We start from the raw sequence: 16764 nt of genomic DNA, 5'->3' as shown, positions 1-16764 counted from the left end.
TGTCCCTATGTTGAGAGAAATTGTAAGTGCAGAGGTGTGGTGTGCGCTGTGTAAAAATGATTGTTATTGTAGTTTTAGACTAAATGTGAGCAGACATTTACTCATCTTGCAAAAAAAAAAAAAAAAAAACAGATTCAGAATTACTCAAATTTTATACAAACAGTGAAATACAATCTCACAATATTACGCAAACCTACAATAATTAAATATTTGAAATGACACAAATATACTTTAATATAATCTCACTTTATTAACCAATGTCTTTGCTGCTGAATTTCGATGATCCACTTCAACCTATACTAATAAGCTAAAATGACTTTAGATAAACATCACATTTATGTTTTTTTTTTTATTATTATTATTTTATTGCTGAAGTAAGTGTGTTGAACTTTCTTCTCCTGTATCCCATTCTTCGATCCAAAATGAAAGCACAGCTGAAAGGTTTGTTTGTGCTGCACCCTCTACTGTACAGGCGTGAATTTGCATTTCCTTCAGCCTGAGGCTTATTCATTTTACTTTTGTTGTGAAAGGGCCTTTACATATGCCAAAAAATAGAATTTTTTTTGTTATTAAAAACAAACAAGCAAGCCCAGCCCAGGTGAGAAAAAAGTAACACAAAAGTAATGTAACGCATTACTTTCCATAAAAGGTTACTAAGTAATGCAATTAGTTACTTTTTTAGGGAGTAACACAATATTGTAATACATTACTTTTAAAAAGTATCTTTCGCCAACACTGATCATACAGCTTTTATCCACTTGAATGGATGACCAAAGTCTGGAAAAAATTGTACGAATTTATTTACAGTGTCCTTATTACACGTTAGTTACTAATACTATAGTAATAAATATAGATTATGCATAATTACATGCAACTGAACCAAACCCTCATCCAAACCCTAACCCTATAACGTAGTTGATAATTATACTCGGTACTTAAATGTATAATTACACTGTAACTGTCACAGTGGTGTTTGGTTTAGTTTTTTCTCATTTGGACTTGTCTGCCTGTCATCTTCACTGTCATTATCAGTTCATCTGTATCACCTGTGTTCCGTTAATCAGTGTCATCTGTGTTTGCATTTAAGTTCTGTCTGTTCAGTCAGTCTTTGTCCAATCTCCGTTGTGTATAGCGTGTGTTGCTTCCTGTTCTGTTATCATTTAGCATTAAACCTTTGTGTTGGAAATATATCCTTGTCTCCGTCTGCCTTCCTGCAACCTCACGTGACAGTAACAAGGACACCTTAAAAAAGTGTAACCAAATAAACAAACATATTGTGTTTTATTCATCCTGCTGAAGTTCACAGATAGGAATGAATTATTTGTTTGGAGTCTTGATTCAGTTATGAATAAACGTACCAATTTTTTGGTCTTTGCAGGATTTACTCAATTAAGGATGAATTTAAAAGCAATAGATTTTAATGGGCCCCATTTTGTTGGGGATTTGATGAAAGAATCATAATGGATGTTTAGGTTCTTGTGCTCTCATCCACACTATGTGTTTTTTAGGGTTGTGGGTTAGTCCTGCATCACAAAATATGCTAACCATGGCTACATCATGGCTGAAGAGATGTGCTATCAACAGTCTCTGCCTCAGGCTATGTGCCTTCTATGTTGTAATTTGAAACATGCATTATTAGGTCATCCTGAACTGGTAGTTCATATTTCTTTTCAGTGAATCAATTGAGCGAGCAGGCAATTCCGACTCAAGGATTTGTTCTTGAATTGGATTGATCAGTGTTGTCTTTTATTTAATTTCACTTGACAGGATTCATTAATAAAATAATCTATAAGCACTCATAACAAGCAACTGTATATATAAAATAATCACTGTATAAGCCAATCAAACGTGAGTTATTTTAATCAAGGATAAATTAAAAAAACTTTGTCTCTTTCTTTTAGTGTGATTTTTCTCACACAAAATAACAATGCGAGGTGATGTTGCACTGTTTTATAAGAAATTGATTTCTCTGTATTTAAAATATCTGAGAAAACTTATGATGACATTTTATTTGAATGAAGGCCTATTATTTGTAAGATAATTTGTATTTTAAATTTAAGTATACATGTCGGTATGTTATATACATGAGTATACATGATCTTTATTACAGTAGCTTAGCAAACTATCACTGACGGTTTATCATTTACAAATGTTATATAGTTAACCACATAGTCATTTATCTTGATGAGGGTTTATTATTTCAGATACATATCTATTTTTAAATGGAGCTTAAACAGTTTCAATCTGATCAAATACATTAAAAAAAATAAAAAAAATCAATATGTTCATTAAACCCCACACTGTAAAAAATGATTTTTTGGTGAAGTAAATACTACTGAAAAAAAACAATGTAATTTACATGAAAAAGTTAGTTCAGGCAAGAACTTAAAAAACGAAGTAAATTCCATATCAGTACTTAATTCAAGCGAGTAGAAATGAAAGCGTAAATATCAACTCAATAAAATTAAGTAAAAATTACTCAACTTTTCTGATACTGGGGTTCCCATAATGCACTGGACCTTGAATAATTAATGAGGTTAATTTTTCACTGGTTTCCAGCTGTATTTACACTGTTTTATCATTGCTTTTGTTGTCAGGATTAGTAACTTACCATTTTGTGACATTTCAAGTACATTTTCTGCTCAAAATGACACATTCAAACACAAAAACGATCCATCAAATGTTACCGTCATTGTGTATTGTCTACCAAGTATTGAGGTCTTTGCATTCACATGATGCTTAATATCTGACATGCTATAGTATAAATTACTTAGATAATCAAAGTAAAGCACATACTATAAATGACTGGTATAATTCAATTTTATTGTTTGAGTGAAATGTAACGCAAAGGAAATTTCAACTAAATCGATATTAATTAACCTTTTACTAGCCAAGTTAAAGTTTCTTATTTTCTTTGTTACTTTCACTTAACTAGGTTAAGTGAAGTTTACTTAATTCCATATTCCAAGTAAATTTTGCTTAAAGATTTCTAATTAAAGCTACTGATAAATGTGTTTAGGTTTTTACTTGGCAAAGCTTTGTAAATTTACTAGCATTTTCTGAGTGGAAAAAGTTGCCTAGCTTTTTTTAAGTAAATGTCACTCCAAATTTTTTTCAGTGCACAAACACTGGACTCTTTGTAAGAAGATTACAATGTTGATCATCATCTTTCTTTACCAGAGAAAACTTCTGTCTCAGAGATGTATACTGATTTGTTCTTGTGCCAGACGCAGCCGCTCCATGCGTTGGTGTAAGTCTGCTCTCTTCCGACCAGCCTCTGTGTCCTCCAGGAGCAGCTTCACAACATCTGCTCCATCCCGCAGGTCCATCGCGTGAGCCCGCAGTATCACGGCAGCTTCCTTCAGTATGAACAGCAGGATCACCATGGGAATGTAGTCGGCCAGCCGCTGATACACAATCTGTTTGATTGAGAGACCATGTGGGAGTTTTTCAGTGCCATCAAAACCAAATATTAAAGAACACGAGTAGCTAATACTGAAGTCAGAAGCTGATTTACACCTCGTAGTAGATGATCAGTTTATCAGGTGTCAGGCTCCTGGTGTCAAACACAGCACAGTTGTTGGGTGAGGTTGCGTTCTCTCCCGTATCCAAACAAATGGACTCATACTGCTGTCTCATTTCCACAAACTTGAAGTCTACAATTTTCTGGGTAAAAATGGGATCCTGTGTGTACACAAGCTTCTCCATTTTAATGTACTCATGGATCCTCTTATCCACCTTGCTTTCTTGCTTTGAGTGAATTTCATCAATATGGTTCTAAGGGAACATCAAATATGTTATGTTTAAGACGTTTATTGTCTTTTAAGATGATTTAATGTGATCAACAAGTGTAATTTTAACACACCAGTATTATGTGTCTCAGATGAGGGAAGTTTGGGAAACACAGCTCACACACGGCCCTGAACTCCTTTTGCACAATACCTAAGGTTATATTTAAATGAGAACTGTTATTATAAATAATTTCAAATGTAATCCATATACAACGTTTAAAAAAAAAAGCCAGTTAAAGTTCAGGCAACTACCTCGGATGAGCCTCAAAGTATCCAATGCTGGTTGTTTAAGATCTCCAACATGTTTCTTTACCATTGATTCATACACACAGTAGTCACTGAAGGTCACCAGTTCTCTCCCACGATGGGCCTCTTCATATTTTTCTGTCATCTCTTTTACAGACTCTCTGACTAAAATAAAATAAACTTAGGATAGTTACCACAAATTATAAGATTAAAGGTCAATGGTGAAAGTTTTGTATGTTAGTTCCTCAAATTTGATTGGTTCTTTTCACTGTATCACTCGCTATATATGTCCAGCGAGGAGGAGCGAATGTAATTTGGGCCTAATGGGTGGAGACAGAATATCCAAATCGTGCTAAATCATACCAAGACTAAAAAAAACTGAAGAAAAATTGGTTCTCAACAACGTTAAGTCCCAATGACGTATGACGTACACAATGCTTTGGAGTTACTCAGATGACATTCCCATTGCTTGAACACTGGTCGAAGGAGCGAGTAGAGGTTCCCATTGTCTGATTCTCCTGTTCTACACATCTCACTTATCTGGTCACTGAACTCCAAGATTTTCTACACGTGCAGAGAAACAGAAGTTCATTTCAGCCAGGATTGCTCAGATATTGGACATTACAAGTAACAGCTAATGCTTGCACTTACTGTACCTTGCTGAGATAAGGCCCCATGCGCTCAGGTTCTAAAGGAGGACCTTCATCATAACCCTTGAGCTCAAATCTCACTGCAGACAAGTTGATGTGAATTTGATCTCTTAGAGATGGAAGTGAAGCCTGTAAAATAAGGAATAACTCATAACTTTAGTGTTTAGAGTAAGTTTTAGATTATTTTGCAATGTTTAGACTTGCCTTGATGTGTTCGACCAGCTCTTTAGTGAGTCTGGTGGCCAGGCAGGATATTGTGGCTCTCTGCTCTTCAAGAAGATAACTGGTGGCAACAGAATAAAAGACTCTTAAGTGGCTTTGAACATTACATAAAATAACAGATAACTAAAGAATATCTACCAGGTTAAATGCAACGTAATACCTGAAGTGCGTGTTATTGGCGAAGAACTCCTTTTCCTGTCTCGTGGCTTCAGCCAGAGAAACGTTTTCATTGATATCACTCTGGCCTCTACATCGGACAATGGTGAAGCCCTTTTTGAGAGTAACCACTTTACCCTGCAGTACTTGTAAGACGTCAGCCTCTGCTCCTTTATCTACCAGGTCTGGCTTTGTCAATATTGCTGAAGCGTTTGAACAGACATGAATGAAATTGCCATGCTGTGATATTATGTGTTGTATCAAGCAAAACTCATTTTCTAATCTAAGTACTAAGATGTGTAATAATACCTAAAGTCCTTGAGCCATCAGGATCAACACCCTGAGCCATTCTAAGTGCTTCTGTGGTTGCGACGTCAACATTGCAGGGAACAACAACCAAATTAATGGTTTCTTTTTTTCCAATGAATTTCATTATCAGGCGTCGAATCTGCAGTTAATCAAAGGCTAATTTATAAGACAATGAAGACCTGAAACATTTAAAACTGTAGTATGCATGTAACATCATCATGTTGCAGGTTTTAATTTATGATTTTTTTTCCTCATTTTTGGATGCACCTTATTTTACAATACGTGTACTTGCATGTACTTACACTGTACCAAGAAAATAATGGGTATTATAAGGTAACTACAGGGGTTAATACCTAGTTACACCCAGTTATTGTAATTAGTACAAACTTTAAACTTATTGTAATAAGTACATAGTATGTACACGGGGAACAGGACTTATTCTAGTAATAATGGAGTAATAACTAGGTACTAACCATGAACCTACCCCTAAACCTAACCTTAACCCATATTATTACCTTATATTATCCAGTACTTCTTAGGTAAATACGCTGTAAGTAAATTTAAGTGCACATACTGTAAAATGAAGTGCAACAATTTTCGTATCACCTGGTCTCCAATGTCTTCCGGTTGCCCTTTTACGGGTACTCTTGTTATACCAGGTAGATCGATCAGTGTGAGGTCGCAAACATCAGGTGATGCGATCTCTAAACTGATGAGATCATCGCAGATTCCTACCCCATCTCCAGCAAGCATATTTTGTGCTGTTAAAGACAAATACTACATACTTACTCAACATTCATTCATTCATTCATTATATATTAAGCTAATATTATAATGATTATTTATAAATGATAATAGCTTGAAATATAACCTCACCCCTTCTGACGTAACTTTCAACTTGTTTGGGATCATGAAAGGTCTCTCGCACTTCATTGTAAGAGATTATGGCGGTCCAGTCGCTCCCAATACTCAGTTTCCTGAGTTTAAGCTCCAGTGGACAGCGAGTGACAATACCTGAATGGACCATCAGAATATACAGATGCCTCCTAACGTAAGCAGAACAATGTAAATAAGATATATACAGTATATTGTCGGTGTACAACATACCACTCCCACGAGGCAGAGCGACTCCTGACAGCGCCTCTAGAACAGAGCTTTTCCCTGAGCTCTGGTCTCCCACCACTGCAATGGCCGGCAGTGCAAGTTCCCTCTCAATGCCAATCCGCCTCATGAAGTCAATCATCTCAATGTAGGGTCGAACCTGTGCGTCCCACTGCTGCAGAAATATTCCACTGTTCTCGGGACTTAAAAACGCACATTTGACAGTTACACTGAATTTTTTTCCAAAAAGAAGCATGGTTGATTTGTAGAAAGTTTGAAGCCTGCTTTGTAAGTTTAAGTGCAGAATAAAAAAAAGTTCCTTACCCATTTTCATCTGAAGAATCAAAATCCAATATTTCTGGTGAGCTGTCCATGACTGAAATGATATAAATCTCACTGATTGATCCTAAAACAATTTAAAAGTGCTTTCTTTTAGCTGCAAATGTGTTTTAATGAGAACTAGTTTTAATTAGAAAGTTTGGTCCTGGCAAATCAGTGTCAAATGCATACTATGAACCTTTTATAGGTTTAATATTGTCTGTGGTTTTGGGAGGGGGCTCCACAGATAACAATAGTAAACCATAAGCAGAATTTAGTTTTACAGAAAGGATATGGTCAGCACTTGAACCGACCTTGAGTTAGGGAAAAAATAAGGGAAGAACAGAATGCAAATATACTGTGGTTTGGGCCATTGTTTTATGGGAACTTGTTGATTCGTATAGCCATTGTATTAGCGTGTTTCATGTGCTTATTTTTCAACTATCACACTTGGAAAATAATTGTTTTCTTAAAGTCCATTTTTAATAGTTTAACAGACTCAGATTCCACAATGAGTAAATCATTGAAAGACAGTCGCTGTGCTGTATATTTAAGCTATGATATTATTGGCGAGACCTGAATGAGGAAACAGTTACCACAAAAGCTGAATTGCAAAATCTAATAAAAATATGTTTTGTTTTGTCTTTTGCATATGTTGTTTAATGCAAACCTGCCATGCAGTTTCAGTAAATGATTTGCAGATTTTACAGTAATAAAAAAATTCTAATTCAAACCAAGTAGCTTTCTGTTGGTCAACACAGCAAATCCATGTTACAAAATCTGCAATGGGGAAATATTCCACCCTCGTGTGTAATTCCAGTTTGCGTGGATTTCTATTAAAATTACTGGATTTTCACAGCTAAAATTTACAGTAAATGGTAAATGCGAGCCCTCCTTTAATCTCAATTTAAAGCTGTCATTTCAATGCTCGAAATGAGTCACCTCATCAGCAACTCTCTATGAACAAAACAATGGAAAACATATTCTACTTAATATCTCCATAAAAAAATATTTCTCATTTCGAAGGCTGCATCCTCCTGAGGTCACATACATACATCATTGAAGCTGCCTCATTTCAGAAAAGTAACCATTACATTCCAAAGCAAGAATGACATTAGAGTAAATTATGCTCCGTGAGGAATAACTGTCAGTTTTATAATGGTTACTTTTCTGAAATGAGAAATCCTCAATGACATATGCAGCCTTTAAAAAGGGACACAGCTCTTCTTCTAGTCTAGTGCCCGGTTTCACAGACAAGGCTTAAAAATAGTCCCAGACCAAATTGCATGTTTGAGCTGTCTCAACTGAAAGCAACTTGCACTGACAGATCTTAAAACATGTCAGTGCCATTGTTTTGTCTCAAAAGGCACAGCAGTAATGTATTTTTCTAAGCCACGTTTATAAAAGCTAATTGAACCAAGGCCCAATCCTGGCTTAATCTAAACCCTGTCTGTGAAACCAGGGCCTAGATTGTGTGGCACTAAATAAATATGAATGATTCAGCTCAAAAACTGAAACAATAACTTTAATCAATGCATCCAAGAACCTGAAAATAGGGGGAATAAACTTAACATGAATTATCCATTATGTATTGTACTGAACTCCAATGAACTAGAACTTTACAGCTCTGAACACATTTCCTCTAAATGTGTCTAAGTAAAAGGGGCAACTTAACATGAAACACTTTACCTTAAATAATTTATTATTTTAAATACCTACAGAATGAGCAACATTGATGCTTTTAAGTGCTTCAGAATGATTTCAAAATCTCTCGATTAGTTTCTCGAACAAAAATATTAATCTTTTTCTGTCCTCGGCATATGGGGAGTGTGGTTCAGTGTGTCCTGTGCCATTTGTCTCAAGAGCCATGGCGGTTAAAGTCTCTCTGTCTCTTTCAAGGGCCGCTCTGTCCCGCTCCAGTCTCGCTCTGTCCTGTTCCAGAGACGCTCTTTCCCTGTCAATTGCAGCTCGGTCCTTTTCCAACTGGGCTCTGTCTCTCTCCAATGCCGTTTTCTCTCTGTCAGCGACAGCTCTCTCGCGCTCCAACAGCACTCGCTCTCGGTCCAGGTCCGCGTGCTCCTTCTCCAGAAGCTGTCGCTCTCTTCTGAGTTTGGCTCTTTCAAAGTGTAGCTCGTCATTAGTCTCTGGGGGGCTTTTTTCCATCGGTCTCTCTTTCACGCTTTCTGCTGTATCTGATGAGGGTCCATCATCGGCTACCGTCGCTTGAGTATTGACCTCGATGACCGAATGAGTCAGTAATTCTAAAATATCACTCCCCATTTCTACCTGATACATCTTCTTGCAGGGCTGGGCTGCACATTCGGTCTCATCCGCCAGGTTGGTCAGTAAGGTCGGTTTAGGAGGGTCGACTTCAGTGGGATCGCCATCTACTGCCTTTTCCATGAGTCTGAACCACCGCCAGGATTCAGGTTTAACCGTTTCGACATCCTTCGCAAGAGCTTTTAAAACCTAGGCAAAAAGCGTAGAGAAAACTACACTAGGGCAATTGCATGCAAATATATTTAATTTATAACTAGATTTGTATATTTTCTAAAGAAAATACAGTATGAGTGTAGCTATACAAGTAAATAATTTTAATAATATAAGACAGACCCTATGCATCCATCTTACCTTGTATTTGCATTTTAAGTTCTCCCACTTTCGTTTTGCTCTTTGAGAAGTGATATTTCCATCCAGGTTTGATTTTGTCTCTTGAATGAACATCCTACAAACAGAAAACTCTCTTTGTCAATTTCTCTTTTGCAAATGAATATAGATTAAGACTGGGTTTTTTTAAATTGTTTGGGTGACACTAATGTCTATAAAAAATTTGAGATATTTAATTACAACTAATTTTTTTTTTTACTTTTAATGTTTACTTAAGGGAATAATTAAATGTTTAACACAATTATTATATTATTATATTTATAGATTTGTTTATATTGTTATTTAACTATTTAAGAATAATTTCAAAAAATATATTATATTTAAACCATTACTTGTGCTGTTTATTTCTAATGAGATCTCTTTTGCCATTGTGACCTTAATCTGGCTTGTTTGGTGCTGTAAGAAAATATTATCTGTAAATCTGCTTTGTAACTATATTTATAGTGAAGACCGCTAAAATTATTAAATGTATTTAATTTAACATTTAATTGTAATCTAAAGTGAGTAGCAACAAATACATAATCAAATTAAAATAACTAATTCATAACTAAACATTTGCCAAATATTTAAAATAAATTGCATAGCAACTTATAAAAAATAAACGTAAATAATTTATATATAATACAGCCGATAATTAACATAATCAATATTTTTATTGTTAATATTACACAATATATATGGGTAATTATAATAGATGAAGTATGTGTCTTAAAATTTTAGAAAGGGGGTTACCATAAATGAGGGTCCCTGGTAAGAAAAATGTGAAAACCCCTATATTGTAAAACAATTTCAACAATAAGCATAGAAAATGAGTATACAAACAACATGTACTACAGATGCAAAATGAATCACAATGAATACATACTCCCAGCCATTTCTGCATGTGTTTCTCCAGCCTGAGAATAAATAGCCATGGGCCATGCGCCACCTGATCAGTGTCTCTGTGTCCTTGTGAGACCCTGAAACAGAACCGCAATGCAAACAAACAGGACAATATGAATTCACTGTAGGTTTGTATGTGATAAAACAAACAGCCCAGTCAAACCACATTATAAACACTGATAACTGACAGTCTGAAAAAAATAGTAATAAAACCTTATTTATTAAGCTAATGCAACTGCGCATGTCATGTACATTAAACTGGTTTTAAATCCACGCTGAATCACACATGAACTCATAAAAGAGAGTTACAGATATGTGCGAAAGTTTTGCATGCGTGCAGACTCAGTGCAGCTTTATAGAATGACACTCACACTGTTGAGATGGTTGCGCCATTTCTTAAAGTGAGAGAGGTGGCCAAACTCCTCTAATGAGATATAACGTAATATCATGAATATTATGGATTTATTTCACTTCTTCATCAACCGTTTGTGCGTCTGTTGCAGACAGCACTTCTTCACAGATTTTCCCGTTTCCAAACGAATGATGTCAGATTATTGCCCTCTAGCTGTCAGGAGCAAAACAGCTGTATGAAATTCCATTTCATATTCAGTTATAGATCGTAAATCTACACGTTTTATGAGAAATTGAGTCTAAATCCTGCAACAACAAAAAACGCTAAATCATTTTTTAAAGCTAATAAATTCAAAGCTAAAATAAATACAACAGACATAATATAATTATAAATATTATTAAAAACTTAAACTAAAGGAATATTAGAAATGTTTTTCTGGAAATAAGTTTAAGATGAAGAACTAAAATCACTGGAAATATAAAATAGCTGGGAAAAAAATTAACATGAAAACTGAAAATAAAAATAATAAAGGTTATTCAAATCTGTAAACACTAACATAATGCTGATCAACAGTCACTGGGTAAATGATTACATGTAATCTGGATTATGTATCTGATTCCAAAAAGTTGTTATAGCCTAAATTTTTAAATACGTGTAATTAGACTACAGTTAATTTTCTATTGATTACATGATTACATGTTATTCTCACAATGGCAGTAAATTATTCATAATTCATTGATTCACCCTACTACTTTTCTTTTATCTTTTTCATTTTCCTATTCTAAAAAAGTCTACTGCTTATACACATTCAGAAGGTCTTCAAGGTTTGTGGAATTGCACACTGAGACCCAAAGCGTTTGATCACAGGATTTACACACAAAAAATTCACAAACGTTTTTTTTTTTTTTTACATTGCAACACTGCATATCTAATCAACTCCTGACGAACACATTGTTACTATTTGCATTATCACTCAGTGAGTCATTTAACCATGTATTACTGTCTTTGAGGGCATTAAAATGTACAAATTCATCATAATAATATATATATTTTTTTTTGTATATGTTTTGTTAACATTTGAGTGAAAATTACACTTAAAAACTGAGACCAGGCCTAGTTGTTACACTTAAGTGTATATTTTTTAGTGTAGGTTTATTGTTGAACACCTTACCGCTCATTGAAAAAACATTGACCATTTGTGACTAAGATGGAACCTGTCATTAAACAGCTTTTTATACTTTTTAACAAACTTTTAACACTAAAGTAATAAACAATAAAATCTAAATTTACCACGTAATCTACAAAACTAACACCCTGGTAAACTATATTCAATTCTCCTTTGCGCATCTGAATGAAAACACAGTGGACCGCCAATCTTGGGTTTTGACCTTTATTGTTTGGCACAAACGGTATACTTTACTGACAGACACTATTATATTACATTACATCAGAAATAAATCATCACATTCCGTGTTTCTTAGTCAACACTCACAAATAATTTAACAAATCTCAGAAACATTTTAATTTAGGGGCCCTTGTGCACCCTGCCAATGTATGTGGTAAGTGAACTCCAGTCAGGGCAAGACTGTGTGTTTGACAAATGTGATTGATTTAGGAGTGAAAAAAAAAAAAAAAAAAAATTCACAAATAAGGTGTTTTAATGTCTCTTCAGACTGCAAAGACAACAACCCAATCCTTAAGGAGTGTTCAGATATCCCATTATCTCACAGTATTTTCCCTGAGGTTTGCCTCATTCTCAGAGTTGCTTCACATTTTTTCAATCACTCTTTCAAGTAAGAATATTAATTTTTCTCTGTTCTTTTCATGAGGACAGTCCAGTCCATTGCATCCTGAACTGCTTTTTACGTGATTTGTGAAATCCGCCGACCTTCTGTCTCTTTCAAGGGCCGCTCTGTCCCAGGCCAATGCGTCTCTGTCTTTCTGCAGTCGGGCTCGGTCCTGTTCCAATGACGCCTTGTCTCTTTTAACCGCAGCTTTGTCCTTCTCTACCTGGGCTCTGTCCCGGTGAAGAGCCGCTCTTTCCCGATCTGCAAGGGCCCTTTCCCGCTCCAGAAGGGCTTTTTCTCTGTCCAGGCCTCCGAGCTCTTTCTCTAGAAGCTGTCTATCTCTTTGAAGTTTGGTTCTCATCATGTCCAATGAATAGCTCTCTGCTGTCTGTTTGCCTTTTTGTATTCCCTGCTTAACCAGATGTGTTTTGGTGGCTGCTGGCACGTTCACGGAAGTTCCTTCCTCTTCCAGAAATTCCAATATTTCCCCTCCGACTTTGATCTGGCGTAACTTCTTACTCGGATGAGGTGCATTATCATTTTCAGGTTCTGACGTGATCACTTGCTGGCTGATCTTTTCTTCAAACTCTTCACTCAGAGCATCGTCCATGAGATTGAACCATTTCCAGCAGGTGGGGTTCTTCTCCACGCCGGTGGGAGGATATTTTGCATCCTTGTAATAAATTGGTAAATTCATTAAACTGTTGAATATGTTGGCATTTGAAAAACACAATTGGCAGTGAGACCAACCTTATATCTTGCCTTCAGGTTTTCCCACTTTTTGGCAATCTGCTCAGTTGTCATCTTTTCATCAAGCCCCATTTCTCTGAGTATTGCACTAGGGGGGAACAATTAACAATATAATAACTTTTAATCAGAATACACACTGTGAGAGATCAGTGCAAATTCTAAGGTTACAAATCGCACCTCCAGGCTGTTTTTGACGAATTTTTCCTCCCGTCAAAAAGCGCTGAGTTGCTCGACCGCAGCTGTATCAGTTTTGTGATATCCTCAGTAGACACTAGTGCAAATAAAACAGCCAGTTAGTTAGCTTAATGCTCACATTACTTATTAGTTTCGCGCAAAAACGAACGACTTACTTTTATAGATGTGTTTAGAGCTGGTCGACGCTGAATCCATATTTTATATCACTTCGTAAAACAGATTTCTAGGGCCCTTAATAGTGCACGTTGGCAGTGTGCTTCTGTTAACATTCCCTCCCAGGGAAAATGGCGCCGTACGAGCACATCCTGGATAGGCTGCCTACTAAGTGCCCTTACATTGAAGGAGCGAATATAAGTCTTTGGAATGCTTATAGAACTACGTGTCGAAATGCTAAATCTAGTTTGACCTAAACAGAATTACTACGTGTGCTTAAATCATTAAACTCAAACGCACTAACGAGCTCTTTCTATGGCTACTGGCTAGAACAGACCAAACTAAAGACCAAATAAAGGAATTAACATTAAACGGGGCGTGGCTTAGTGGACCGGAGGTTGTCTCTAATATGTATAAATTATAATTTTTAGTTCTTCTCTGTTTATTTTCAATTAAAAGACTACTTTAGTGTCATTATTTAGGTTTAAATTCTTGTCATACGGTATTCACAAACAACTGTGATTGGTCTATCCCGAACAGCGCTGAGAAAAATAACAGGCACCACTGGACAATACAACCATGTGACAACTGTTACTTTTCTCAGCGATGATCAGAATTGACCAATCAAAGTCGTTTGTGAAGATGAGGTTTTTTTAAATCATTTTTCGTGGGTCAGTTTTGCATGCTACGTTTTAACATAGGCTATTGATAGATTTAACCAATTATACTTTTTAGTGAACAAATGTATCCAATAATAACGTCCTGAGATTTTTATTAATGTACTCGTGGAGGTTGCGGTTCTCAGCCGCATACGCCACCTGGAGGAAGACAACTTTTGTCCCATGATAGAAAACATAACCAAGCAACACATTTCCACCCAATGGTGAAGGTGAGAAATGAGATATCCCAATAATAGCAGATGGACGTTGTATTATGAATATGGATATGAAAAAGTAAATCTTTCCACAAGATTAAAATGTAAAAGTTAAAATAATAGTTGGGTCTAAGAAAGGTATATGCCCTTTGCCCAGTGAAAAAACATTGTATCACTCTACACAAAGGCACGACATGAGCTGGGTTATAATTAATGTAATAATAATGGGTTATAAACATCTCCACATCAGATTTACTTATAAAATAAGTACAGTGCTCTTTATATAAATGAACAGCTGCTATTATCCTATCCAGATCTTCATGTAGCATGTTTGAAATCTCAACCAATGCATTTGACCTTTACAAGCCACTGCTAAACTATTAATAATAGAGAGGGACTTCTTCCCTAATGAAGAAACAGTCAACAAGTCCTGTCAGGATGGAGTGTCAACATACAATTAATCAACTAATTGGACAAGAGACATGTGGCCCAGTTAATGCTTAGATCTGCCAAGCAGCTGATGCATGAAACTTTCAGATGCATTTAAAAGACAGGAAAGTGTGTAAATATGGCATGCCGTTTGTGCCAAAAAACAAAAAAGTTTGATTGCTTTGTACAATGCATTTGTCTATGTCTATATTGTTAAACCTGTATTGACATTCTACAACCCGACAAGCGCCTATTCACCATGTTCAACCCAAGAAAACAAGCACTGATAGATGCCAACAGACTCAGACAGGGCTAACATACTGATCCAACAAAACCAGACGAAGTGTCTGTTGCTGTCTGTCGGCGTCTGGTGGTGCAGTGTGAATTTGCCTATAGTCTTTATGTTTCATCTTCATGCTCCGTCATAATGTTTATAGTTTTAGGGTGCTTTCACACGTGGTTCGATTGCCTGGTCTGAACCCGCGGGTGATTGCTCACCCCTACCCCTTGCCGGTCACTGTGATTTTGCCAAGTAAAGTCATTAGACATGTTCCTGGATCAACATCTTTTGTTGATCCTGGAACAACATTCCTGTCCAAAAACATAGTCTGCAATCTAACCCTGCCCATAACTTATCCCTAAAATCTGAGGGAAATGATAGGTGAATAAGAATAATGTAAAAGCCTCTAACCCTTGTTTTAAGCCTAAACTGTAAGCATATCCCTCAGTTTGACTGGTTGATTGTAATGTTGATCCAGGAACATGTTCTGCTTGGTGAAATCACGTTCACCCCCAAACCTTTTTATGTGGACTCGGGTACGGTTCGCAGGTGCGCACCTGAGTTAGGAAAGCAGTGTTCATATCATCCAAACAAACCGAACTCCGACGTCAAACGCACCCGAGTGCAGACCAAAAGTGCTTGTGTAAAAGCACCCCAACAGATTTTGTTTTTGGCACAAACAGAATGCCGTAATTTTTTAAAAAACAGCCTTTCATAAATGACAGAACAACAGGACATAAACAAAGAACATACACATCAAATTTTTCATAAAGCCCTCCCCATCAACAATTTTATCCCTTACAACTCATCTTTGATCACCAAAATTACATATTTAAATGTTTTTTCCTTCAATGTCTTCATGCCTTAAAATAGCTTGAATGTAACTCTACACCGTTGCCTTATTTAAGTACACGCAGTTCTATGAATATGCAAATTAGCCCCACCTCCACTCACTCGCACCAGCTCGTTGACATGATTGGTTACAAAGTTGTGACGTCAGAAACACCAGCGATTTCAAACCGCAATTTTGAGACTGTCTTTGGTTCACTGCAGTTTTAAGGAGAAAATACTCAGCAATGGTGTGACTTATGCATTTGCACATGATTTGTCTTAAAGCATATTCAAAACACCACATAACCTTTGTTATAAACAACATTAAAAGCTTGATTTTCACCACAGGGGGACTTTAAGTACACAATGACATGGACAAATGTATAGTAAAAAGCAGTCGATTCCTTTCTGGCAGATATTGAACATCATAAAGAAGTAGAACGAGCAAAACTCTGTTACATCGATATATTGCCCACTCTACTTTATCGTATTGATAACAAAATGCATTTTGCATCATCAGTTCAGTCATGTGAAAGGGTGTCCTTTGTTGTTCTGCGTGGTGCAAGGGGGCTAATCTCTGTGCATATGTCCTTAAAAGCACTGATGCTGTTTTCCTCTTAAATTATTAAGCTTCTTCAGCGGCTTTAAACCATTGAGAGAAGATTAGTGAGGTTATTCTGTGACGGTGTGTTTGTGCCTGCGCGTGTGCACATGAAGTGTGTAAGGTTGATGGTGTGTTTGTGACTTCTACGTTCTGTTTGTGCAAGGATG

The 16764-nt window shown here is 36.3% G+C and overlaps 3 protein-coding genes across 4 annotated transcripts; all 3 read right to left on the bottom strand.

Annotated features, from left to right (window-relative positions):
* Nucleotides 1-1861: 1861 nt before the first annotated feature.
* mxh (myxovirus (influenza virus) resistance H) lies at nt 1862-7137 on the bottom strand. Its single transcript, XM_084397555.1, has 13 exons — nt 6800-7137; nt 6482-6678; nt 6251-6388; nt 5981-6135; nt 5375-5513; nt 5070-5268; nt 4892-4970; nt 4694-4816; nt 4469-4601; nt 4044-4202; nt 3866-3942; nt 3520-3777; nt 1862-3419 (listed from the first exon to the last, which is right to left on the bottom strand). Exons 1-13 carry the CDS (start codon nt 6847-6849, stop codon nt 3195-3197), a joined length of 1932 nt encoding a protein of 643 aa, XP_084253681.1. The 5' UTR covers nt 6850-7137; the 3' UTR covers nt 1862-3194.
* A 1163-nt stretch (nt 7138-8300) lies between these two features.
* Nucleotides 8301-10905, bottom strand: LOC311283231 (uncharacterized protein). Of its 2 annotated transcripts, XM_084397553.1 has the most exons (4): nt 10714-10905; nt 10326-10419; nt 9425-9518; nt 8301-9262 (listed from the first exon to the last, which is right to left on the bottom strand). In XM_084397553.1, exons 1-4 carry the CDS (start codon nt 10733-10735, stop codon nt 8555-8557), a joined length of 918 nt encoding a protein of 305 aa, XP_084253679.1. In that variant the 5' UTR covers nt 10736-10905; the 3' UTR covers nt 8301-8554. The 2 variants fall into 2 exon arrangements, with proteins under 2 accessions (XP_084253679.1, XP_084253680.1); XM_084397554.1 differs by lacking the exons at nt 10326-10419; nt 10714-10905 and adding an exon at nt 10193-10290.
* A 1172-nt stretch (nt 10906-12077) lies between these two features.
* LOC311283277 (uncharacterized protein) lies at nt 12078-14103 on the bottom strand. The gene is made up of 4 exons (XM_084397627.1): nt 13582-14103; nt 13409-13502; nt 13232-13319; nt 12078-13154 (listed from the first exon to the last, which is right to left on the bottom strand). The coding sequence occupies exons 1-4, from the start codon at nt 13619-13621 to the stop codon at nt 12462-12464; spliced, it is 915 nt and encodes a 304-aa protein (XP_084253753.1). The 5' UTR covers nt 13622-14103; the 3' UTR covers nt 12078-12461.
* Between the last annotated feature and the right edge of the window lie 2661 nt (nt 14104-16764).

This window comes from Rutilus rutilus, assembly GCF_951802725.1.
Source record: "Rutilus rutilus genome assembly, chromosome: 23".
Lineage (NCBI taxonomy): Eukaryota > Metazoa > Chordata > Actinopteri > Cypriniformes > Leuciscidae > Rutilus > Rutilus rutilus.
This window is presented reverse-complemented; position numbering and strand designations above follow the sequence as displayed.